The sequence below is a fragment of the Nelumbo lutea genome, chromosome 4 (assembly GCF_056320005.1).
Source record: "Nelumbo lutea isolate HS-2025 chromosome 4, American lotus-T2T, whole genome shotgun sequence".
Taxonomy (NCBI): Eukaryota; Viridiplantae; Streptophyta; class Magnoliopsida; order Proteales; family Nelumbonaceae; genus Nelumbo; species Nelumbo lutea.
Genome location: NC_142687.1, coordinates 29,924,508 through 29,951,799, shown reverse-complemented (window position 1 = coordinate 29,951,799; position 27,292 = coordinate 29,924,508). Strand labels below are relative to the sequence as shown.

Below are 27,292 nucleotides of genomic sequence, written 5' to 3'. Positions count from 1 at the left end.
AATTTGGTTGAGTGAATATTCAATAATGTGTAAAACTAAGTTTTAGATTTTTAAAGAAATTTGAATAGATGGGTTTATGAATTCTTTTTGAAGTTCAATCACTAGACGGTTTTTTTTTTCCTTTTTCTTTTCTTTGTTTGATACATAGGAAGAAAAGCTAACACAGCGTAGAAAAGAACTGCCCTCAATATCATAGAGTGAATAATATATATTTAAAATGTCGGTAAGTTGTAATAAAATGTTTGCATTGGGTGTATCCGTATTTCTCCGCTGTTATTCAACAAGTTGCTCTTTGATCAGAACATGTGTGATCAAACCTATTTTATTCAGTAGGATGTGTTCCTCCACAACTGTTTAGGAAGAGGCATCTTCTTCTGAGAATCTGAACGATTCCACTATAACTTTTATTTATTTATTTATTTTTTATTTTATGAGAAATGACATGATGGGTAATGACTGCTTTCTTCCTTCTCAATATTACTCTCAAATCTTACTATTGCCAATCAAAACTTCAAAACCATAATCGCCATCACTACCACCCGGAGAATCATCGAGGCTTCAACGCAAATGGATCCCATTGTGTTGGGTCTCTCTTCATCTACCCCTCTCTTCTCTTCTTCGTTTCCAACTTTCCTGACCACAAGACAGTCTTGGCCTCGTTCAAAGATTGACATAGTTGCCATCTCCGGTACCGGTAAATCCATGACAACTTCGCCGGTGCACACCAGCACAGTGACGAACTTTGGCTTCAAAACTTTGATGGAGACGGTCTCGGTCGATGTCCAGAGAGCAGAAGGGAGGCCTTTGAACGTCCCCCTGATCGCGCCCTTCGTAATTGCTTCATCCAGGCTGGACAAAGTGGAGAATGTGGCCATCAGGGTGGAATTGAATAACGGGTGTGTGGGGTGGGGTGAGGCGCCGATCCTCCCATTTGTGACTGCCGAGGATCAGCAAACGGCGCTTGTGAAGGCAGGGGAGGTGTGCGAGTTTCTTAGGCGGAGTCAGCCCATGACCTTGGGTTCGGTGCTAGCAGAAATTGGCGGGCTTCTCCCAGGACATGAGTTTGCTTCAGTGAGTGTGAATTGATTTTTTAATTTTTCAATCTTCCTTGTTCTTCTATGGATGATTATGGATTCTATGATTGTTGGTCAGTGATTATTGCTTGTGCAACGTTTAAACCTTCCGTGCTATTTGAAGTTTCGTGTTGATGATTCCTGTATTTTCCCAGGTTTTCTAGTTGATAGATTTAACTTATAAGTTGCTTAATTATTCAAACTAAACTTTGTAGACTTATTTCAAATTTAAACTTAACTGGAATTACTTCCCAAATAACTAAGTCTAATGATTGGAGTTATGAGATCAAGTAAAGAAATTTGATGCTTCCAGGCCCAATTCTACTATGTTACTGTTTTCTTGGACCGAGAGGAGGAAAGTACTGTTTTTTTTTTTGGAGATTGAAACTTGAAAGTACTATAATTTGGGGAAACGGGAAGAAAAAAAAGTCCTTTATTTCAAGATGGAACGCTCTCTTTCTTGATTAGTAGGGAGTGAGGTTGGAGTTCCAGTTACATTTTATACACTTTGCTCGACTTTTCTCATATGGAAGTCAGTGGAAGTACTCAAGTCCCTTGAGAATTGCAAATCTACTGTGATGCTACAGTAATCCAAGTTGTATCCTTTCTGCCAGGAAATATACACACACAAGCACAATATGACTACATATATTTACAGTGTAAGCAGACTTATTAATGTTGTAATCAATGATTACCAAATCTGTTTGTATTTCTCTATGCAATTTTCATTCTCATTAAAGGTTTTATCTAGTTAGACAATGATAGTCAAATCCTCATTGAGCTGTATGTGTGGTTGAAGGTTAGGGCAGGAGTTGAAATGGCACTGATTGATGCTGTTGCAAATAGCATTGGCATACCCCTATGGAGATTATTTGGCGGTGTATCTAATACCATAACCACTGACATAACAGTTCAGTTCCTAGCTTAGATGCTGATCTCTTACTGAATATTTTCATCCGTGGCTAACTGTGTATTGCTTTAAGGACTGAGTTTATCTAGCATGCTATATATGCAGATTCCAATTGTTTCTCCTTCAAAAGCTTCTGAATTGGCTTCAATGTATTACAAGCAAGGTTTCAACACTTTGAAGCTTAAGGTTGGAAAGAATCTGAATGCAGATATAGAAGTTCTTAAAGCCATAAGGTTGGCCCACCCAGATTGCATGTTTATCTTGGATGCTAATGAAGGATATACTGCCAATGAAGCTATTCAAGTTCTTGTGAAGTTTTGTGGTAAGGGTATTTCTGCACTCTATGGCATGTATGACCATTTGTGCATGTTGAGATGCCGAGACTTTCTGAGTTGGTTGTCTGTGACTTTTAAAAACAAAACTGAACTTTGGATACATCTCTTTCATTAAATCTACTTCACACCCTCAATGGTACAAAGAAAAGTTAGATCATTACTGCATATATTTTGAGCATTTTAACAGAGCACAAAACAGATCATTATTGCCTACCAAGACTTTACAAACATATAATCTATATCTTCTGTTAGTTTTCTAACTAGTTTTCTAACACTGATTCTGTGGCAGAAATGGGGGTGATTCCTGTTCTTTTTGAACAACCAGTTCATAGAGATGATTGGGAAGGTCTTGGCCATGTTAATCATGTTGCAAAGGGGTATGGGATATCTGTTGCTGCAGATGAAAGCTGCCGGAGTTTTCTCGACATACAGAAAATTATAGAAGGAAATCTTGCTGATGTCATAAACATTAAACTTGCCAAAGTTGGAGTTATGGGGGCCCTTGAAATTATTGAGGCAGCAAAAAAATCAGGCTTGAATCTGATGATTGGTGGGATGGTTGAAACTAGACTTGCCATGGGCTTTGCTGGTCATCTGGCTTCAGGGCTTGGATGTTTCAAGTAAGTGTGGCTCTTGCTTATTATTCATTACTTTTAGCAGATATTGTAGTGGTCAATGCCTTTTGGTTGTCTCTCTATTCCCTCCCTCTATTTCTTTCTTATGAGTCTAGAAAAGGGCAGCCCTTCAAAATTTCCTATTTGATTTGTTTACCCTTGATGGTTAATTGTTCTGCAGATTTGTTGATCTGGATACACCCCTTTTGCTCTCAGAGGATCCAGTGGTTGGTGGATATGAAGGTATGTTCTCTCTTGAAGATTGTTTTCTTATTCTTTTTATTGTTTTATTGTCCATGTTTTCTCATGATTATTTAGTACTCAAGTTTGTATGCCATCTATAATATTAAGATTTTGAGTTATTGAATTGCATCATTATTAATGGTAATGCTTGTTGATTTTTTTTTTTCTCTAGTTTCTGGCGCTGTTTATAAGTTCAATAATGCTAGAGGTCATGGAGGTTTCCTGCATTGGGATACTATTGCATGGTAAGTCATCCTTTGCAGTATTTTTTTTTTAACATGTGCATACTTAGGGTGGTTACTGCTTCATCTATCCTGTCCTCTTAAATATTCCAAGTAGCCTGAAGATAAAATTTCATGTCAAGTGTGATGTTGTTCATTCAATAAGTAGAACTAACTGTTAATTTCTATTTGAACTATGGGCGTCATATTAGCAATATGTTCCCTAAAAACAAAGTAACTTGGAGGGAACATATTTTGAGATTTCTTAACTAACATTTTTCTAATTTTAAACAAGCCTCATTTGCAAATACATGTTAGACAAGCCTTCATTTGCAAGAATGTCTGCAATTCGGAATAACTGCAACCCAAAATCAGTAATTTATCTGTAAAAAAATTGAAAAATAAAACAAAAAAAAAATCTATACAATATTTTCAGAAATTTCCATATCTAAAAGCTGGGAGATCAACTAAAACTTGCTTGTTGCATGTATTTAATATATACTAACACAAATTCCATACAACTGGAATAGTTGTTTCTGTATGAAAGATGGGAATCTTATTGATGTTAATAGTCCTATTTGTAGTATATAGTTTAGTACAAATCATATGTATGGTTTACGAAGTTTCCTATATGTGGTCACCATGTAAGTAGCATTTAATTGTAGCAGTTTAGAGGACTAGGTTCAGTTCAGTTGACTTTACAGAAGTAGGCTGTGTGAAAATTATGCTGAGGGAGATATATAGGCAATTAAGATGAATGGTATGTAGATGTTATAAAGGTAGTTTCAAGTTTTAGTGTGGTAGCAATTTTTCTTGTCCTCTTATAAACATAAGAAGAAATTTTCTAACATTCTTTTTATACCATGCTTTTATTCATCATGTGAAATAAGCCGAAGAAATTTCCAAGGCATATGACCTGGTAGACAGTATGCTCCATAGAGGAATAACAGAGTTCCATATGACTTGGTAGACAGTATACTCCTGGTTCAATATTTCATAACAAGAGATTGAGGAAGATTTCACCCATAGAATTAAAGAAGGATGGAAAAAATGAGAAGTGCATCCAGAGTCTTATGTGATAGGCGAACACTATTCAGATTAAAAGGAAAGTTCTATAAAACAATTGTAAGGCCAGCAATGCTGTGTGGAGCAGAGTATTGGGCAGTCAAGAAATAACATATTCACAAATGCATGTGGAAAAATTTTGTATGTTGAGATGGATGAGTGGAAAAACTAGAAGGGACAGAGTCAGAAATGAAGTCATTTGAAGGAACCTAAGAGTAGCTCTAATATGTGATAAAATGAGAGCAAGTAGACTAAGATGGTTTAGGCTAAGTTTGGGAATGCTAATTGAAAAATAAGTGCTCATAAGCGTTTGGTGAAAAAACACTTATTTCAAATAGGGTAAGTATAGGTATTTTCAAAACAAAGTAGCTGGCCAAGACAAACCAGAAAGGAAATAAGTGCTTATTGAATAAACACTTAAAAATAAGCCCAGATTTTGGGCTTCTTGAATAAGCACTTGTTTCAGGCTTGTTTCCCAAACGCCAATAAGTGCTTATTGGGATTCTCCACACTAGGAATCTTAGAAGAGGTTGACCCTACCCTCTTCCTAATCACAACCCCACCCTCTTCCTTCTCACCTCTAACCATATTGGGATTCTCCACACTAGGAATCTTAGAAGAGGTTGACCAATCATAGAGAAACCCAGTCTGGGAACATGGCCCAAAGTAATGGTGACTACTGAGTTTTCAGTGATTCTAACAACAATCCTATGGGTGAAATTGTTTGAAGTAGGGGCTAACAAATTAACCTTGAAGACAAGAGCTTCATCAACATGCCAACAAATGGAATCCATTGCTGATGAGTGAGAGGATGTCTTGGAGTTTCAAAGGAGAACAAAGAACATCAAGAAGGTTTTTTGCAGACAATGAGAGCTTTAAATTTCCCTTCATGGTAATAACAAATTTCTGTCTCTCCCCTTTGTGAGATTACATTCTTTGGTAAAGAAACCTCCCAACACATAAGCTTTCTACCTTAGGTACCAGGAAAAAGGGTCCTATAGAGATGGGTTTTGGGAGTAATTTCTTCAGTGGTTTGGTTTCCTCTCCCTCACCATTTCCAATTTGTTCTTCATGGACAAGCACTTTATATGTACTCATATTTAAGTCAAATAGGAAACCTCAGACAACTAGTGTGATTGTAAAAGAGAACTTAGGTTAATAAAAACAGAGCAAGATCCTTGAGCAATCAAGTTTTGTTGTGATTGCAAAAACAGGGCAAGAAAGGAAGTATATTGTTTTAAAAGATTCTATTGTTTTCAAAGGATAAAATAGGATTTTTAAAATATTGAAAGAGGTTCAACAAAAAGTAGAAGAAATGAGGTATGTTTAAGTTCAGTGGGGTCAACCCACAAGGTATATTTAAGTCTATTTGAAAAACTCAGATTATATTTAAGTCAATTTGTGAAAACTTAGGGTATTTTTAAGTATTTTACCCAAAACATGACTGTAGTGAGATGAAGGGAAAACACCACAATCATCAATCATCAATCTGGAAATAATTAACAGGTTTGTGGCTCTCTAAATACTTACTGGCTTGGGCTGCAAATGGACTGGACTCAAATTGGATACTCCTATATCCAAATTTGATCAGTTAATTTCAGATTTAAATAGAATCTTATCCATCAGGTTAAAATCAGATTTGGATATTGCATACCAGTTTTAAATCAAATAAAAAAAAGATCCGAATATTATTTATTATTAATTAAATGATTTGGAAATAACTTTGCTGTTATATATGATGAATAAAATGGCTTAAAACTTCTATAAGAACTTATCTATGGCTCTTTAGTAAACACAACGTTCAAACCAACTTTATAAATAGATATATCTTAATTCTATGTAGTTATATGCATTTTTTATATACTGTCAGGTTTGGACCAAGTTGGATCTGATTGGGGTAGATACATATTTGATTCAATTATAAATGGATCAAATTGGGTTAATCAGATTGGATTTGAATTCTGGTTTGGACCAATGAACACCATGTGCAGCCCTTCTTCTGGCAGTTGTTATCCATGCTTTTGCTCAAATAGTTTTAGATCATATAGTGTTAGACAAACCCAGAATCAAACATGTCCAAAATGGCACAAAAATGAAGCAAAACAGAGATACTGTTCACAGGCCAGGCTTTAGACTCAGCTTTACATTGTTTCAGGCTTGGACTTCAGGTTGGACCCATTCAAAGTTTGGCAAAAGCTAAGCCTGAGCCCAGCCCATGAACAAATCTACAGAGAACAGAAGAACAAAACAACAAACATATTTACATGGTTTGGCCTTTGGCGTGATGAGCAGAAATCCACTAAATCAGGAAAAATGGAGTGCAAGGTTGAGTAGCCTCACACAAAACCTTAACACCCAATACTCTCTCTGTATGTGTGTCAGTTACAAAGATTAGACCCTCAGCTAAAACCCTACAAACATAACATATATATATCTATATATACAGACCTCAATGAAAACTCCCATTCGGGTTCTTCCTCGGATCATGGAACAAGCCACTGACTGGAATTCAAGGCACAATTCTACATACAGTTTTGGTTCATATTACTTTAGAAGCTTAGGAAATACCTAGATTCACATCCCTGATTGGGACTTCTGCAAAATGCATATAATATTAGCATTCTGAACCTCTCAATTATTCAGGAAATTTTCATCTTGAAAGAAAATTTTGTAGTTGGGGTTTAAATCAAATGAATCTTCAATCAATTGTGTGACCAGAATAAGGATACGGATTGAAGCCCATTGACAAACATCCAATATTCAATCTAGATGGGAGCTAAGTTTGTTTCATGCAGTAGTGGTATTTAGCCAGTTTTGTATGTTGAAATCTTCATTGTGCTAAAAATGAGCACTGTCCAAACATACTCAGAATTCATGAACACAAAATTGCCATAGACTAATAACTTTATTGCAAGCACAAATTATATTTTCTTATTTTAGTTATAACTGTCTTTGACCATTCTCAACTTCAAGGCATCTGTTTTGAGGGGATGGGATTCCAGCTAAAGTGAACTTTGGGGTAACTGATTTCTTGTAATATGAATTATTCTCCATTACTAAAATTGATCTGTTATTCATTAAAAAAAAAGAAAACTTCAAGTCGTTGTTTGATTACTTTACGATTTCAACTTCATCTTGCATTAATTCCAAAGAATTGTTTTCCTTCAAGACTGTTCTATTTATAATGGATGTGAAGTTGAGTTGTCACCATCAAGTCTGTATAAGTGGCAATAGAATAATTTTTCCTCGTAAAATATATTTATTGCAGAACCAATTAAATTTCTCCATTGAGACTGAGTGACCGACAACCTATTTACTAGGATGTCATACAGTAAGGTTTGAATGAAGTGTTTCTTTGTTGCATTACTTGTGTCAAGTTCACAATAATGAGTTTTACTGGTGATCTTGTTAGAAAGTAGATATGATTTGCCAATCATATTTATAGGTTACAACTGGATTCTTCATTCATCAACATATCACTTGTTACTTTGATCCAACATGTCAACTGTATGTATGTGCAGAAATCAACTTTTTAATTTCGAGTCAGGGTTTCAGAACAATTATGGGGAATACCAAATCTCTTTTTATTGTTCATTATTGCTGTTAATACTACACTTTCAGTGGGCCTCCAGTTGTACAACGACTCCATAAAAAAGAAAAGGAAAATGGTAAAAGGGGGCTGCTACTCAAAAGTCCATTGTAGATCTCGCAGCAAATCCTAACCACAATGTTCACCAGATAAACAATTGTTTTCCTTATCTTCTGTTTTGAGTGAGGACATTTTCAAGCTGTCTGCAGAATCCACTTTTATTAGGTTACTAAATTTTTCTTAAAATTGGTCTGTTAGTTGTGTTTAGCAACACATCCATTTGATTCCTTTGCAAAAAAACTATAGAAAAAAATTGCTCTCATTTCTAATATTATATATTCCTCATATTAAACAAATATATGTGTTATAATTGTTAATGATGGAAATGAAACACAAAAATAGTATGTTATGTGCTTTAGGAGAATTCACCCCTAAAAGCTAGCTGTTAGAGGGAGGGAATCCAAACACATATACCCCACAACAGCATCCCATACTACCGATGTGGGATACCTCGCATTAGCATCCCATACTACCAACATGGGACAAATGGATCGTAATATAGTAAAAAAAAAAGCAGAATTAATATCCAACCTGTGATCTTTTTCACAAGCAAAAGTAGTTGGTGAAATTGACTTGGAATCTGGTTGGAATTGGATGATAGGTTGATCTATTTGATCGGCGAACTTGACTGTTGAAAAACACTATAAAAACTGATTGGAACTGCATTTCCTTCTGGGTGGTGGGTCAATAGTTCCATTGCCATGAAATGCATGCCTCGTATACAAAAAGGCAAAAGAAAGATGAAAAAAAAGAAAACGAAGGCAAGGAAAAGAGAAAGAAAGAGTAAGAAAAAGAAAGAAGACAAAGGGAAAGGGAAGGGGAAAGAAAATTTGGGTCCGGGGCTAGGGCCCTTGAAACCCCTTTTGCCCCCCTAGAGAGAGAATTTTTCCTCTTTTTTCTTCTCCTCCCTCCTCTTAGAGGCTTGTGCTTGGGAGGTTTACACCTCTCACCTTTTGAACTATGCCTTACCTTACGCCTCTAAGTAATGAAATGGCTCATGTCACACCTCCACATTTTAAAACATTGTGTTCAAGTTAAATTTGGCATTCCTCTTATCCTCTATGCAAATCTAGTGGTCTTTACTCAGTTTTCCATGATTCATGTTGGAAGAATTGGTCACTTGTGCAGTGCATAAACTTCTTTCTCCTTGTACTTCACAACAAACCTTTTAGGAAAGCTTTCAATTTGTATCCTTGAGATTCCACACCAACCTCGGGAAATGACAGTCCATAGTCAATCTTTAGACCTTGTTTTATCTTTTTTCTTTGTTTTTTGGGTAAATTACAAAGACCCCCCTCTACTTTGTTTTGCGACAAAGACCCCCCTCTACTATGACTATGAAACAATGATCCCCTTCCGTCAAAAAACGCGGTTGCAATATTTTTTAATCCTCATATTACCCTTGTAATAGCTATTCGGATGAAAAAAATACCGTTCATCTTCCATGACCTCATGATACACGAACAACGGTAATCCCCATATGGGAATGGGATCGTGAGGCTAGTAAACGTCGAGCACCTTACTAGTGAAACAACTCGAACTTTAACCCAACAAACAGAAGTTTGAACTAGAGATCTAGAGAGAGAAATAAAAAAGAGAAACAGAGAGAAACAGAGATCGAATTGTGTTTGACTCACCTGCGTAGGACGATAAGCATACGACTAGTCCTAGCCTCCCAGGTAGACAAAATACAGAGCATACAGCATTTCACCCAAAAAAATAACAAAAGTGAGAAGAATACAAATAGAGATATGAAATGACCGAGTAATGAATACCATTTTAATTTAATTTAAATTAAATATCTAGAATGATGAAATGAAGATTTTGAAAATCTTGGGGGAATCAAACCTTGGCGACTTCTTCAGTCATTTTCTTCAAATCCGATTGGTTTTTTCCAAACCCATTCACCATATCTCCGAATAGAAAGAAGAAAACCAAGGTTCAAAACAACCGATAGGGGCGTATCAGGTGAATCAATATACATTTTTGTGGCTTTTTTTTTTTTTTGGTAACCGGTTGAGGGTTGCCGGTTTAGGGCTCCTTCACCCCCTGAACCGATCAGACCTCTGATACACCCACTATAGGGGCGTATTGGAAGAGTCCCGAAATGATGCGTATCGGCTGATACAGATTGATAACCTTGAAGAAAATAAGCATGGCAGAGCCATGGACCATAGCTCCTATGCTTCCTGCTATAATCAGAACCCAATCATACTTGTTCGCAAATGAGAAGAGCTGGTAAAAGGGAAGGCTCTGTTCCTTTTTCTTCTCAACTTCTGGCAATCTTTTACTTTCTGTAGTTTCTGCCAGATGGAGCCACAACTGAAGGCTTCTGTAACTTTCACTCGTAGAAAGGAAACAATGTAAAGGGCAAGCAAACTCAGGAGCCTCAAAACAACCTTTACGCCGTCTTGCCAGTGGAAAGGAAACATAATTGGAATTGGTGTTTTACCTAGATTATCAGCAACAAATTGGATTATTGCCCATCCATTCACTGGAACTGCAATAGTATTCCTCATTGGTGGATCGACAAGATCGAACTTAGCCATGTCAGTTTGAGGATTCAAATTCCCAAAGCCCTCTGCAACGATGTAGAAATCATATCCATGGATATGAATTGGGTGGTTCTCGGCTAAGTAGATACTTGTACCTTGTAATAAGAGTTCATCGTCTTGTACCCTGTTCATCGCCTTCAACCTTGAGATGAAGAGGAGAGTGACGAGGCATGGACCGCGTGGAAGAAGAAAGAGAAGGAGAGAAAGGGGAGGGAGAAGAAGAGAGATCGGGGGAGAGAGAAGGAGAGGGAGAGAAATGTGAAGGAATCTGAGATAGAGGGGATTATTGCCGCTACTGTTTGTGTATCATGAGGTTGGAGAAGATGAACAGTGTTTTTGTGCAATATATAGCTTAATTGTTATTAGAATTTTACATGATAAGATATAAATTGAAGAATTTAAAATGTCTAAATCAAATTTAAACGTAGGTACTTCCGTGCTTGTAGGGGCCGGTTTACTTAAAAAAAAATGTGCGTATTGAGCCCTGTTTATCTGTATATAGAGGTCAAAATCGTAAGAGTTTGTCTGTCATTGGTGCTAAATTTGTTGCCGAGGCTCTGTTTAGTGTTAAGGGTATAATTTGACCTTTTCAAGAATCACGAGAATATGATTTAAGCTCAAGAAGAGATGGGAACCCCTGGTTTCTGTAGAATCAAGGTCACCCACGTCTGTCTAAATCCTAGTTATTTTTGTTATTGTTCTGATTATCTTCCTACATGCGGATCAATAGTCTAACAGATGGGGCAAAGACCAGACTCTTCACGAACACATCCTAACTGCTTCAAAATATAGAAGGAAAAAAAATTGATGAACCAATTTCAGAAATTATGCTTGTCTTGATCATGCTCTGAAAAAGCATTATAATCATCATCATCATTATCACCATCCAAATTTTACCCCAATTAGGGTTTTCATGAATCCTGTTGGTCATAATGAATTCCACTACTATTGCCTATTGGCCCATGGTGGGCGTTCTATTCAAATCAATTCTAATGATAAATGAAAATATATGGAGGCGGCAAGTAACTTGTCACCCGTTTGCTAGTCTTTTCTTCTGAGTTGGGTCAATTGTCTTCTTTTGGATCTGGTAATGGTATGGAGCCTACATTGGATTACCATTTAAATTAAAACTGTTTGAAGGGTGATCGTCACTCGACACTTGTTTCTTAGGTGAATGATAAAATATAAAAACATAAGTAAATGATCGAACAGAGAAAAGACACATTGGATGACTAATAAATCAGATCATGACTGGAAGTTGGGGAATCCAATTCCAATCCTAGTTGAACAGATCGATGCAAGTAGGTACTATAGTGTGTAGACCCTACCACAACCGCAATGCGGTTCACTTTTTTTTTTTTTTTCATTTCATTACCTTGTCATTGGATTGGATTAATTATAAAATCGATAAGGTGGTGTTGATTAATGATTTAGGTCGCGATAAATCATAAATGAAAAATTGAACACCAGTGATTCGGTGAACTTTCTGGGTTCTAGTGAACTTTTTCAGTTTTCTTCCTATCAAAGCATGACGACTTCATCTAATCGTCGTCGATATGAAATTAAGTACATTTCTACCTATTCTAGCTGAGACAAATTGGTGAAAATCCTTCCAGACAAAAAATTAGACCCCACGAAACAATGTCCTGTATGATGTATCGATAATACCCTTACGAATTGGTGAAAATTCCTACTATTCTAGTTATTTTCCCTCTTTTTTTCTTTTCTACACTTGCTTCAATTCTATAATACCAGCACAAAATTTTATGAGGTTTAAAATGATTTTTTTTTTCTTTTGGTAACTAGATAGAGATAAACCCCGTCTGGAAATTGGTAACTAGACCTATTTATGTGCCGGATAGCCTGACAGCCCGGCCCGTACCCCGGTCGGGCTTGGACAAGTAATTAGGCCCGCGGGCCTGACTTCGGGCCCAAAACACCAAGCCTGATTGTGTGTCAGGCCGGGCTCAGGATTTGTTAAAAAGCCCAGCCTGACTCAACTCATTTGTATAGTATATATTAATAATTTAATATATACATTTTTTTATTTTTTTTCTTTATAATTTCTCTCTTTCTATTCAGCCGCTTCAACAGCGGCATGAGCTATATACTTCATGCTTGGGCTCAGGCCTGGGCTTCAGGCTTTTTATGAGGACCAGGCTCGCGCCCAAATTGTAGGCCTGATGGTCGGACCGAAGTCAGGCTTGAGCCTTAAAAAAATCTATTAATGTAAAGTGAACGCCCAACCGAACCCAGGCCTGGGTCGGCCCATGAACAGGTCTAGTGGCAACTAAATAAGCAGCAACATTTATGGTCCGTCGCACACAGTTGACTGATTGAGCAAGAATGAAGGTTAGATAAAAAGGCTCTTGCAGGCAGTAATTATATAGATCAACTGCCATGGTGGATGGAGATCATCCACCACCAAATACTATCTATCATCACCTTCAATAATAACATATGAAAATTGAAGCTCTTGGACTAAAAGTAGAATAAAGAGCTAAAGCTTCAGCCATGCCATGATGGAACTTTCACATTTAATAGGTAAAGCTCTTGCAAGAAGAAAAGTAGTGTGTGTACAATCCACGAGGTGTTTTACACCAGCCATGAAGAAAGAAATTTGATCCACACCAAGGATCATGGAAAAAATCAACCGACCAACCATCTCCAATTACCCATAAAACCACCCCTTGCTTTAAGAATATCTTTTATATGTAGAGTTCAAGCTTCATCATCTGTGAGAAACCCCTACAGAAACCTTCTCTTTCCAAAAATGTTTACCATGTAAGTATTTTGCTCTCAAAATTTGGGCCCACAAAGAAAATTGGTGCGTTAAAAAGTGCCAATCCACCTTCAAATTTAGGTTTCACCATGTGCTCCCATTTGGATACATGAGTCCTTTTTTTGTCTTCCAAATCACCCCACTAGAAATCTATACATAAGACATCAAGATGATGACAAATTTCTTTAGGGATGAGCTAAGATTTCATCGGTTCTAAAACATAAGACCATCCACCAATATTCCTCCCTCCTTTTAGAAGGGGCACCCCTAGGTACATGTCATCATCATTCATGTGTCATATATTCAAAGCATTTGAAATAAGATTTCTAACTTGATGTTCAGTATTAGAATTGAAGTAAATTGCTGATTTCTGAAAATGTCTAATTGTTGTTTGAGACAATCAATTTCCTCCGAAGAGCACCTACCAAATAGTAGCATGTCATCCACAAAAAATAAATGATTTGATGGTACCCTTCACCTCCCAAAATGAATTCCCTGTAAACCTTCTTCCTGCATCTTCATAGTAAGCATACGAGATAAGACTTCAGTGCATAAAATATAGAGGTATGGAGATAATGGACATACTTGACGAACCCCTCTAGATGGTTGAAAATAAGTGGCAGGAACACCATTTACCAAAACCACCAATTCCGTTGATGAAATGCATTGGAATATAATGCCACAAAATTTATTAGGAAACTCCAAAGAAGAGATTATTTTCAATAAAAACGACCATTCAACACGATCATAGACCTTGGAAAGGACCGGCTTCAGCATAAAGTAACAAGTCTTACCTCTTTGCTTCCTCATTGTAGGGACCGTTTCTTTTGCAATTACAATATTATCAGTAATTTGCCTTGCTGGAGAGAAGGCATTTTGGTATGGGCCAATAATTTTCTATAGAAGAGGTTTTACTCTATTTTCCATGATTTTGGCAATAAGTTTGTATGACACATTACTCAGCCCAATGGGGGTGAAAATCTAAGGGAAACGATTTAGGAATCAGACATACGAGTGTTTGATTTATAGAAGAAAGCGTTTCTGGATTGGAGAAACAATGCTTCACAATATCACTCCCTACTATATCCCAACACATTTGAAAGATCGCTGCATGAATACCAGGTGGCTTGCACAACAAATCAGTATCTATTTGTGTAATAACTGAACGAAGTTCATGAAAATCATGAAGGGTAGGATTGGTAGAAGTAAACAACTGGTGAAAATAAGGTGCTATATAATAGTAGATATTTCTGTTGCAGAGTAAGTCCAATTACCATCAGAAATTTTCAGCCAATTTACAGAATTTCTCCATCGACGATCACCTTAGTAACTTAATGTTAGCTACAATGATTATGGCACCGTTCACATAACCATTGAAACTAAGACAAATCCAGTAGAAACCGCTTCATAACTGCTTCCAAATAAAATATCCCATTGGCTCAGTTTGGAAAGAGTACAAATATAAATATATACAGTGCAAATACATAGAAAATAATACAAAATATAAGGTTTTGTACTCCTTCCAAACTGAGCGATTGGAAATTCTTTTGTAAGCCACGCAATGAAGTGTCCTCAATGATCAACCATGGCCTGTAGAAAATGAGATCATAACAACAAACATTGCTAGATGCAATGGGAACAAAAAGACTGTCTACACTAGAAGCAGGAAAACCCGTTTTTCTTTCATATTTCCACTCTTTATTGTCGATTCAGTTCGGCCCGTTTAAAATTCTGATCAATTGTACGTATATTCATGTTGAAAAGAAAAGATGAAAATCTAACAGTACCACTCTTTAAGAGATGTGGATCGATGTGGGGATGGAGGCAAGTCTAAATTAAAAGCGATGCCCCTTTAACGTTCATCAGTCTCCACTGTCCTTGAGCCCACGCCCCACACATTCTGGTTGCATGTACTTATCAGTTAATTACTTCCTAATCCACTTCATAAACTCAAACCTTCCTTCTCGATGGGTCTTGTACAATTCTAACCACAAAATTGATCATATATAATCTAAAATAGTGATTTGCATTGATATGGTGCATCTTACATGCATTAATACAGGGGTAAACTCGAACCCCACCCCCACCCACCTTACTATTGAGGTTGTGTCACTACGTTAAGTCGTTAATGAATGAGGACAACCATATATCAAGAGTTTTATACATACCCACCTATATATGCCTATACACCCAAAATCTTACATGTGTATCAAAATAACCAACCTCTTCCGCCTCGGAAAAATGATCATGTGTGCATCATGTACCCCTTTTATATATCCAAAATTACCCTCTTAATCATCTTCCCTCTCGTCTTTTTGATGAAGGGATTTTTGTTTCAGCACAGGTCTGAGATTTTTCGCGCCTCTCACAAGTATGGTTTAAGCCTCTCTACAGACCTGAAACTCAACGATAAATACTTAAAGAAAGTAGAACGAACCCTGCCACATGTAAAGTAATAGGATCATTTTCCTTTCACCTTTCGACTTAGCTTAACATGTGAAAATTTGGAGGGTATTACAAGCAAAAACTGTACACACAGTGACACACTTCACAAATATGGGTATCCAGCCATATTTCATATTTGTGTTGTTTGCTGTTTGGTTTGGTGTACCCAAAAAGAAAAAAAGCCATATATACCTTGAAAACTTTTCCCTCTAAATTTAACATACATGTACATACAGTCCGTGTGTACTATATATGTACAGAGTTTTTTGCTTACTTTTCATAATTTAGTTAGTAAAGTTACATCCACCCACCCAGTAGGGGTGGGGTGCAAATCAGATATCCGATTTGAAGAATTTATAATGCATTGGGCCTCAGATTTTGGGTCAGATATTAAAATTTCAACAAAATATCAATCAAACGACCCATGCTCATTGCTCACCCGTCACCCGTAGGTGTGAGGTGCATTCTGTGAGGAGCAGATCTCAATTCTCCTGTCAGTTGCTTCACAGTGTTTTAATTTCTGTCCTATTATTTACTTTTCTTTTTTTCAGAGTGAATCATCACAGACAAAAAAGGTGCTGTCGGCTGCTTCGCCTTCATACTTGTATTTCTTTTTGGATCGTGAATTGGGGAAGAAGAAATCTATACTGCAGTACTGCACTAGCATGTCCTCTTTGACAGATTCTTTGCTCTGGCATCATTAGGTTCCTCCCGACAGCGTAATATCTCTGAATCCAAAAACGCAAAAAACACCTTAAGATTGCATAATATCAATAATTTCAACGATAGATGATCAGATCATCAATCTATATATGATCCTACAGTACTGCATTAGATTGGATGGAGACATGGAGTTAGTTGATCAAGCACATTACCTTCGCCGGCCGAAAGGCAAGGCATTACAATGGAGTCCCAACTCCCTTCACTTTCACGTGTAACAATCACAGTCACAGCAGGACAAGAAATATTTAAATGATTCTCACAACGACCACTTTTTTCTGTATTTCATACTCTGGTTAATTTGTCGATACACACGACACACCTTGTTGTGTTTCAGAAGGACGGAAAAGAGTGTTGTTTTGACACTTGTTGTCCACACCTAGCTTGTACGTGCTCCACAAAAAAAAAAAAAAAGACTTTGAATCCTTTCTTTCTTCCCCACATCAAACCCAAAAACCAAAGAGTCTAGTAGATATATATTCTTATAATACATTCAGACGTAGAAAAAATTTTAGATGATTTTGATACATTCATATATATCTACAATTTATATCCATTCCCATTCAAAAGATACAATTCGTCCTCTCAGAGACATCCCCAGATTCTCTAAGCTAAGGTTGAAACCAAGGATTGGTGAAAGACTGAAATCTAGGACATATAATAATGATGTTGATATAAGAATTAGAGTTAATTAGTACCATCAAACCAATATATCATTTCCAATCTCTTCCCCTTGGGCTTGGGTTTATTATATGTGCTCTGAGCACTCCACGCGAGACATGTTCATGATTAAGCGCACCAATTTGGTGCTATTTAACATTTTTCAAAAATGGGCCACAGATTCTTGGTGGAAGGACGACCTTAGCATTCAATGTGTAATTCTCATGCACATGACCTTGTCCTTTGGTCTCTTCTAATCAGTCTCCGTCTATAAATTCGACAGCAAACCCACCCAGATGTACTACCAATATCAGATCACCCATCTTGTTCCTACTCTTCTTTCTACCGTCTCTCTCTCTCATCACTCAATTGCTCTCGCCCTGTCCACTGTTGTGTGAGTGAAGAACAGAAGAAGATGAAGGTGGCCTACATCACACTGTGTGTTGTTCTTGTCTTGCTTCTCAACGAAGCACACATCTCTGTGGCGGTAGTATGCAGGCCAACGGAGCTAGCCTCATGCGCTAGTGCAATCACGTCCTCGGCTGCTCCCTCTAAGATGTGTTGCAGCAAGTTGAAGGAACAGAGGCCATGCCTCTGCAAGTATCTCAAGGACCCCAACCTCCAGAAGCTCATTAACACTCCAAACGCCAAGAAGGTTGCCAGCACATGTGGAATCCCCTTCCCAAGTTGCTAAAGGGGTGCTCCTTAATTAGCTACCACCCTCCATATCTATGGCTACTAGTACTACACTTGAGTCTTTCTGTGGTGTGGAGGCATTGGAAGCTGGAGATAGTCTCATCTTACATCCCAGAGTTAGGGGGGATTTGTCATTTTGTGTCTGTTTTACTATGTTCTATATATGTGCTTCTTCTATCTTATAATCTTTTCTCCTAATTAGTGGACTCATGGCTCTATTTAGGGTTAAACGAAGTGCTTTCTGATCTAGTAGAATAAACTCCGGGAGAATAAGCTATTTTATATCTAGAGTTCGTGATTCAATGTTTGAGAGTAGAGAATTTCTTGTCTTCAGTGTGCTAATGCATTGGAATGTAGAAATTCTCCTTGCAATCCTATGGACTTGAGAACTCCAACTTTTCAATGCAAAAGATACTTATCTACAATCCCATTTGGTATTTATTTATTTATTTTTTTTCTGGTTATTCTGATATTGTTGGCAAGTGTCCAAGATAAGTGGTGAAAGCTAAGAAGAAGATTAATATAACAGATATAAACAATAACCCAAAACAATATGTATGCCTATCTTTAGCAAGGTCCTTCACTGGCGAGGTTTCTCTCACTTTCAGCTAGAGAGGAGTTAAGTTTACACTGGAGACTATCCATGCAGCAAATCTTGAGCCTCTGACCATCTGCTACAAGGCAAAACAAGATTTTAATTCATATTTAGTGTCTGTTCGAATCGTCATTGGAATTGGAATCGGAATCAATACTATTCCTCTTGTCTATTTGGTTAATTCAAATGAGAATTGAAATTAACAGGAATGGATTTTCATTCCAAAAGGAAGGGGAGGGCCATTCCACCAAGATGGAGGCCGATCACCTAACCAAACGGTTGGACAATTCTAATTCAGATAACAGACAAAAAAGAGATTTAAATGCATATTGGGGCACTACAGTCTACAGACGCGGATTGTTGAGTTCATCGATCAGGGTATGCCACGTAGGGAGCGATCAATCAATAATAAATAAAATAGCTCGTCAATCAATATCATTTAGTGAGTTTTGTTTGAACATGACGAAAATTAACCACCACATTTATTTTCGCACCCTGCCGAAACCGAGGACTGCATCCATGATCTACCTCTCCTAAGAGCCTCCAAAGCTGGGATATCGATATTGGGGTAATTGTCTTTTTCTTTTATTTATTGACCTCAGCTCACAGAAAACCTTGTTTTCACACACTACCATTTGCCTTATTAATTTCTCTGCACCTTCTATTAATAGAGAGCCTTGAGGAATCCTATGCTTTATTTGATACTGCAATTTTAATGGGTTGAGAGTAGACTAAATTTTGATTTATGGATGTTTGATGGTTTCGGTGCAAATGATATTAAGGCTTAGTTTAAAAAGAGTACAAATGCAAATGCAAATATGAACAATATAAATATATACAAAATATAAGATTTTAACACTCTACAAATATATTTATACTCCTACCAAACTGAGCCTAAGTATAAAGAGGAGTAAAACCTGAAGCAAGAGTAATCAAGATCTGCACTCTTTTCATTTGCATTCCGATCTATTTATACTGTATCCAAATGGTGAGAAATAAAACCAACATTATGGTCCATATACTCCATAAAAAAAAAAAAAAAGGAAATAAAAAACAAGCTGTTCCAACTTTCAAGGGGAATCGTTGGAGACTGTCGGTTATTGCTCAAGGGGTAATGAGAATGGCGTTATAAGTCAAGGTTTTTAAAACTAAATCAGATAAAGGTTCGGTTCCTGAGTCAAACAGTTCGATTGTTGGAATTGAACAGATGATCCGTTCTGATAAAAAAAAAAAAAAAAGCTAAACCTTTGAACGGGTAAAATGATTGACCGCCTGAGTCAATAGTTTATTGATTAAATTAATAGTTTTTGGCAAAATAACAGTTTTGGAGTAAAACAGAATCGATTATCTAACCGATTCCCAAATGTTCTGGTTTCACCGTCTCATCCGGTCCGATTTTGAAAAACATGATTAGCTCGTAAGATCCAAATCATCCGATGGTTATGGTACGCAGTACGAGTATGCTATGAGTTCTCACAAAAAAAAAATTACAGCTACTTTCTCGCTCTTTGACTGGTGAATAAAAGTTTCACCCACACAGTTGATGAAGCAACTCATTAAGCAAGTTCCACAAATAACATGTATTTTCAGACTTGGACTGGACCAGATGATTGATCAATGACGATGATCCGGTGATTTGCAGTAGCTGCAACTTGTAGCGGCGGACTACCCGAGCCCATAGCAACGAATCCTTGAAGGTATAATTTTTTTTTTTTGTGATTTAATTGATTTTTTGAATTCTTTTGGTTCATTTGTTAGGATAAAACTCTCATTAGTTAGGATAAGCAAGGAATATCTTAAATTTTATCAAATCAACACATTATTCTTCTTCTATCCTTCTTATTCTTCGTTTCCTATGAAAAAAACAGGGTCTCATCCTATATTTTTCTGAATTTTCTTTCTTTTTTTCCTTCTCAAAATATGTTTTGATATGAAATTTATGCTTTCTTCTCAAAATATGTTCAGATAATTTTTTCTGAACTGATATGCTTTTTTCTTCTCAAAACACATGTGCTCATTACATATTCTCGTTTACATATTTTTTCTATAATTTTTGGAAAATTATCTATTTTTTTGAAACATTTTCTGTAATTTTTTGTATTTTCTGTATTTTATTATTTTATTATTTAGATATTTTTATTTTTTCATATGTTGTTCTTTTTCCTATATTTTTATGTGTATTTTTGTATTTTATTTAAATTTCTATAGTATTTTTATTATATATAAGTATTTTTTGTTTTTTTTTTATTTATGACATCACGGGTTGAACTGCTTGACCTGGATGGTTGAACCATTGAACCGAAAAATGGTGCCCTGACCGGTTCAGTTTTAAAAACAATGGTCAGAATCAATCCGTAAAACCCAAGGTTTTAAATATGGATATGCCCGATACGTCAGTAGGGGTGCATCGGGCAATATCAATACTTCTTTTTACTTTTTTATTTTTTTTTTTTCAAAATCAGTTCAGGGGGTCGGAGGTTCTTCCACCCCTTGAATCAGTCAGAACCCCGATACACCCTCTGTAGGGGCGTATCAAGATGCTCCCAATATGATACATATCGGCCGATGCATGTCGCTTTTTTGAACCTTGGTAAAACCAGGACTAGTTTTTAATAAAATGGACAAAGGGTACCCGCTCGTCAAAAAATGAAACCAAAAAAACTAGTAATCAATATCCAAATTAAAATAGTCAAACAAGTTGTTCAATAAGATCTCTAAATAGGTTTTTATTTCGTAGAACTTGAAGTGGACTCCAGATCTCCTGCCCACAAGAACTCTACCCATCTTTACTTACAACACACTACTTTCATGCATTGAAAACATCCTCCCATGCATAATAGTACGTAGGAGGATGAGATGTTCCCTATGTATAGCTGTGATATAGTGTGGATAGAGTTCTTGTGGGCAGAAAATCTGGACTCGCTTGAAGTGTGGACAACTACAGATTTTCACCCATACTTTGTATTATAACTTAATTAATTATGATGGGGCAATGACAATCTAATAATAAACCACTTGGGCAAACAGGCATTGATACCATCTCAACTGTTTAATCTAATAGATTAAATTGTTAGGTAAAGTCTTAATTACTGATTTAATTTTCATCTACTAAAAGATGCATATGACTGTTGGAACATGTGACAAGTGGCAAGTTATGGGAACCCTAAACTCATCCGTGGGTCCTATGTCATATACACGAGAGTCCTAGACAACCATACAACTATACAAAATGGCTTTGCATATGTGAACAATCTACCCAACATCCAAATAAGCTAGTTCTACCTAAAATATTACTATAATGAAACTAAACGCTGAAAAGCAAATGCTAGGGTTCTTTTTGATTCATTTATAGTAAAAGAATTTTTTTCAGTTGAAATATTTTAGATTTTTAGTTATTATTTCTATTTCTTTCATGGAGAAAAATTTTATTATTCATAAACTAATTTGTCAATGTAAATAATAAGGAAAACAAACATTTCCTATCATGAAACATATAACTCACATATTTCAGCCTGGAAAAATGTTCATCCATCTTATATATCTCTATTAATAGGTAATGGGTGCTTTCTGCATGCAGGAAATGGAATCTATTTGTGCAAATAGGTCCCACGTGAGAACAATCCAGATTCATAGTAAGGGCAGTATTTCCCTTTAATTATTGCTATTACCAATTATAAATAATTATTGTTATTATAAATAACAGTAATTACTGATTATTACAGTAATTTAATAAATACATAATTAGTGATTATAATTAATAATTACCATTATTATAAATATTGTTAATAAATAGATATTTACTTTAATTTTACTTTAAATTAAAATTATAAACACTGTTATTAATAAATACTGTTAATAAATTTAGTAATTATTGTTATATTAAAAATGATTAAAATGTTATTAAAAGTATTGTTATTGATTATTTAATAAAATATTATAATTACTGACTATTACTTATAAATATTGTTAATTTAATTTAATTTTGGTAATTATTAATTTAATGAATATTGTTAATAAATCCTATTCATAAATTTAATAATTGTTGTTATTAAAAATAATTAAATAGTATTATTAAAACTATCATTAGTGATTATTTAATAAAATATTATAATTACTTACTATTATTGATAAATGTTAGTAATAACGTTCTGACAACTGACAATTCGACCATCCAATTCCAACAGATTGCCCATTCTGACAACAAAAATTACAAGCAAAAAATTATGGAACCATTCTGGCCACTAGTTTTCGGGTCGATGGTTCGACCATCCGGTTCGAACGGATAGTCTGTTCTGACAACAAAAATTATAGGCAAAAAATTGAATGTGTGAAGTTCATTAAGTAGTATCATATGTGTTATGTCATTCGAGCGTGTGACTCATACGACCTGAAAACATAATCATTCTGGATGACTCGTTCTGACAACAAAAAAATTACAAGTAAAAAATTACGAGACTGTTCTGGCCACCAGTTTTCGGGTGGACGGTTTGATCATCCGGTTCGAATGGATGACCCATTCTGACAACAAAAATTACAAGCAAAAATTTGAGTGTGTGAGGTCCATTAAGCAGTATCATATGTGTTATGTCATTCGAGCATGTGACTCTTACGACTCGAAAATGGAACCATTTTGGCCACGACTTTCGGGTCAATGGTTCGACCATTCAATTCGAATAGACAACCCATTCTGACAACAAAAATTAAAACAATAAAAAAATGACAAAAAACCATTGAACATGTCAACAGGTTGACGATTTGACCACTCAGGTCAATGGGTTGTTGACCGATTAAACGGTTTTTGTTCATGAACTAAGATTGGGGTAAAACAGAACTGGTTGCCTGGACAGTTCCCAATTAAAAAAATAAAAAAACAGACGACCCGTTTTGATAACAAAAATTACAGGCAAAAAATTGAGTGCGTGAGGTCCATTAAGCAATACCATATGTGTTATGTCATTCGAGCATGTGACTCATACGACCTGAAAATGGAACCGTTCTAGCCACCAGTTTTCGGGTTGACGGCTCGATTGTTTGGTTCGAATGGGTGGCCCGTTCTGACAACAAAAGTTAAAAAAATAAAAAAGCAACCAAAAACCATTAAGCTGTACCATATGTGTTATGTCATTCGAGCGTGTGACTCATATGACCTGAAAATGGAATCATTCTAGCCACTGGTTTTCTGGTCGACGGTTCAACTGTTCGGTTTGAATGGATGGCCCATTCTGACAACAAAAATTAAAAAAATAAATAACAACAAAAAACCATTGAACAGGTCAACGGTTCGATCACCTACGTCAATGGGTCATTAATCGATTCAATGATTTTTGTCCAGGGACTAAGAGTATGATAAAATGGAACCGGATTCCTGGATGGTTACCAATTCAAAAAATAAAAAAATGGCAAAAGCCATTGAACAAGTCAACTGGTCGATGGTTCGATCGCTCAAGTCAATGGGTCGTTGACTGATTCAACGGTTTTTTGCCAGGGATAGGATTGGGGTAAAATGGGACCGGTTTCCTGGACGGTTCCTAGGCCAAAATGTCCATTTGTCCTAGTCAACGACGATTTTGTGTTTGGTCTTCTTCTTCAAGATCCTCTAAAACGGTCTATGATTTACCACCATTTTATTTCTTCCTTTTTGTTTTTTCTTTGGGTTTTCTTGTGCAATTTTTTTTTCTTACAAGATGATCCTCTTTGTCTCTTTCTTTGATTGCATGTATGTTTAGCTCCGTGTCAAAGTGGAACTTTGGACTCGATTTTCTGATTTTGTTTCCTTGGTTTTTCCAATTTGGTAGATTTATTGCCAATTTTTTTTATGTGTCTAAGGTCACTTTGGATTTATCTTTCAAGGTTTTGGAATCCCTTGCAATGTCCACCCTTCCTATGACTACAACTACAAAGTTATTTCGTCTAATTATTAACACATAGGAAAAATGACATGGAAATAGAATTGTTCTAGCCACTAGTTTCTAGGTCGACGGTTCGACCGTCTAGTTTGAATGGATGGCCCGTTCTGACAACAAAAGTTAAAAAAAAAAGGCCAAAAATCATTGAATGGGTCAATGGGTCAACAGTTAAACTGCCTGGGGCAATGGGTCATTGACTGATTCAACGATTTTTTCCTAGGGACCAAGTCTGGAATAAAACAAAACCGGTTGCCTGAACGGTTCCCAAGTCGAACGAGAATTATCACTGTATGATCGTGATAGTTCTTGGTGTGAAACAAAGGACAAATAGGAAGTAGAACTCAGAACTATCACTGTATGATCGAGTTCTTTTATATGAGATGCTTTGCTAAAGCAATATTTAAAACACAAGCACATGATAATTTCTTTAAAGTCTTTATATGAATTTCAAGACTTGAGTACTTATAATTGTAAGTTTCTTATTAAGAAACCATTATCTTTTTAATATGGCAAATAACAATGTTACAATTCCATTCCAGCCCCTACGAAGCATGCCCCCTCCGCTAGTTTTGCATTAAAACAAAAGAATCTAGATAACCAAATTTTTTTTTGAGTTTTGAAAAAAGAATACCAAAGTACATGAATGAATTCGGATCAGGGACTGAGCCCAAGAGGATTGGCTTGATGGTGGTGGCCTTTGAGCATCTCTATCCAAGTATATAGGAACACTGGACCTCGTTGGACAATCGAGCTGTATACCAAGCCAAGGTGGTCTCGGTCCACTAACAGTTCTGAGTTGTCTGGTCGAACCATCTCTATTTGTAGATTCAATTTTGGTGGGAAACTTCTGAGAAAAAAAAACGTTTTCTGAATTTTAGACTATGTTTGGTTTGAAGGAAAAGGTAGGGAAAGAAAGGGAAAAGTGGGAAAATCTATATAAAATTTGTAAAGATTTTCTTACCTTTTCCTTCCTTTCCCAATTTTTTCTTTCAAAGCAAACACAGCCTTATTGTATGTGTTGTTTTTTTTTCCTTAGTTTTCAAATTTTAATCAAAATATCTTTTTTGATAATATTATACATTATTGATTTTTTCTTTACATCATTTTTTTTTTATAACAAAATGGGGAAATGGCACAAATAGGATTAGGGTTCAACAGGTTTCATCCGCTCCATAGAATTTTCCATCCAATTTCGTTTTAAAAACATTGAGCGTCAAAATAAAATTAAGAAAAACATAATTAAATTAGATTGCCTTTGAATAAGTTTTTAGATTTATGCTTTTAAAGACCAAGCCCCAATTTAGACTTTGTGCTTTGTCAGATTATAAAATGTTTTCTTACTAGATGTTCAAAACACTTTTGACTCAAATTTATTTTTCACAACCCAAAGCTCAAACAAAACTACAAAAGTTTATCCAAAGTCCAAAAAGAGCTTAAATTATTCAAAATGTGTAATAAATTTTTTTTTGATAAAACAAGAAAGAGTATGGGTACTTCCTGAGCCGTACAACTCTGATATCCAATCAAATTTTTGGCCAATCCATCTCTTATTGCATTCTCAATGGAACAAGTACAACGATGGTTGAAGCTACCTTTTCCTTCTTCTTGATCAGTCTATTGCATTTTCAATTAAGTTCTCGATAGAATTTTTGTCAAATGTAGGAAGTAGAAAAGCAAACAAGGGAAGTCTAAGAGCTTTTTGCAAAGGTTTTGCTTTTCGTATTTGTTGAATGAATGGAATGGGTTAATTCTTACCAAGAAGGGTTAATTATTTATATATATTTGAGAAATTACTTATATATACTTTAAATTTTTAAAACCAACTTAAATGTTGTCTAGGCCCACATAACACAAATAGGACCACTGTTAAGAACTGTTAATACCTTATTATAAATTCTCTCATAATAACAATACTGTCCCAAATTCTAGTAGAAAAACCAAAACCCACAAACCAAAAACGAGATGTTATGTTCATCCCCTGAATAGAAGGTTCAAAAACATATTGAAAACTGAAAACACTTTCCGTCTCCCTCAACTCTCTCTCAAAAAACAGAGGAAAGGATTCCCGATAAGTAAGAACAAAACATGAGGTTCTGATCTCGTTAGACGGAGTGGGACAAGAACTTGATACAGCTGAAGAAGCTTAACATGGCTCTCTTCCCTGTTCGTTCAATAAGAAATATGTATCCAAACAAGCAGTGGTTATTATTGCCTGCTTCGACTAAGGCCATGTTGAAACATAGAAATTTTAGTTTATATTTTTTATGTTGATCATTGTTTATATTTTTCTTGAATTCGAAGCCAGTCTTTTTAGTAACAGGACGATTAATTGTTTACAGTTCATTACAAGAAAAACGGTCAAAGGTGGCGGTGTTAGGACTACTGCCTTAGATTTAAGGCGGTGGTCAGGCATCCACCCCTACATCGGTAGTACGTCAGGACCGTCGGCTTAGATACAAATAACCACCGCCCTAAATGGCCAGTCGAAGATGGTTTGAATTTTTCTACAGCGACGGTCACTTAGAACAGTAGACTTAGAGTTAATATGGCAGTTTTGACCATCGGCTTAGGTAGTTAAAGATCGCCGCCTTTGATTTCTGCCTGCCGCCTTAGATTTTGTCAAATATCATTTGCATTTTTTGGCCGGGATCTAAACCGTTGACTTATATGCTATATGTCTACCGCCTAGATATTATTTATGGTTAAACAGGCGGTCACATGACCGTCGGCTTAGGCTTAGATTATTATTATTTTATTTATTTCTACCGAATTAATACTAACATTCTTTTTGCACCCGCACTTTCATTACTTCAAAGATGCACT

The 27,292-nt window shown here is 36.0% G+C and overlaps 1 protein-coding gene across 6 annotated transcripts; it reads left to right on the top strand.

The window, feature by feature from the left end:
• Positions 1-230: 230 nt before the first annotated feature.
• Positions 231-8,406, top strand: CYP77A5P (cytochrome P450, family 77, subfamily A, polypeptide 5). 6 transcript variants are annotated; one of them, XM_088985525.1, is made up of 7 exons: positions 231-1,071; positions 1,873-1,983; positions 2,089-2,305; positions 2,608-2,938; positions 3,114-3,175; positions 3,348-3,420; positions 8,083-8,406. In XM_088985525.1, the coding sequence occupies exons 1-7, from the start codon at positions 568-570 to the stop codon at positions 8,162-8,164; spliced, it is 1,380 nt and encodes a 459-aa protein (XP_088841651.1). In that variant the 5' UTR covers positions 231-567; the 3' UTR covers positions 8,165-8,406. The 6 variants fall into 6 exon arrangements, with proteins under 6 accessions (XP_088841651.1, XP_088841653.1, XP_088841654.1 ...); XM_088985527.1 differs by having other exon boundaries at positions 7,983-8,406; XM_088985528.1 differs by having other exon boundaries at positions 7,730-8,406.
• Positions 8,407-27,292: the final 18,886 nt, after the last annotated feature.

Excerpts from the sequence above, each read along its gene's own strand:
- CYP77A5P (XM_088985525.1), top strand. The coding sequence starts at position 568 with ATGGATCCCATTGTGTTGGGTCTCTCTTCATCTACCCCTCTCTTCTCT. Across the intron at positions 2,306-2,607 it reads AGTTCTTGTGAAGTTTTGTG|AAATGGGGGTGATTCCTGTT; the intron begins GTAAGGGTATTT and ends ATTCTGTGGCAG. Across the intron at positions 3,176-3,347 it reads AGTGGTTGGTGGATATGAAG|TTTCTGGCGCTGTTTATAAG; the intron begins GTATGTTCTCTC and ends TTTTTTCTCTAG.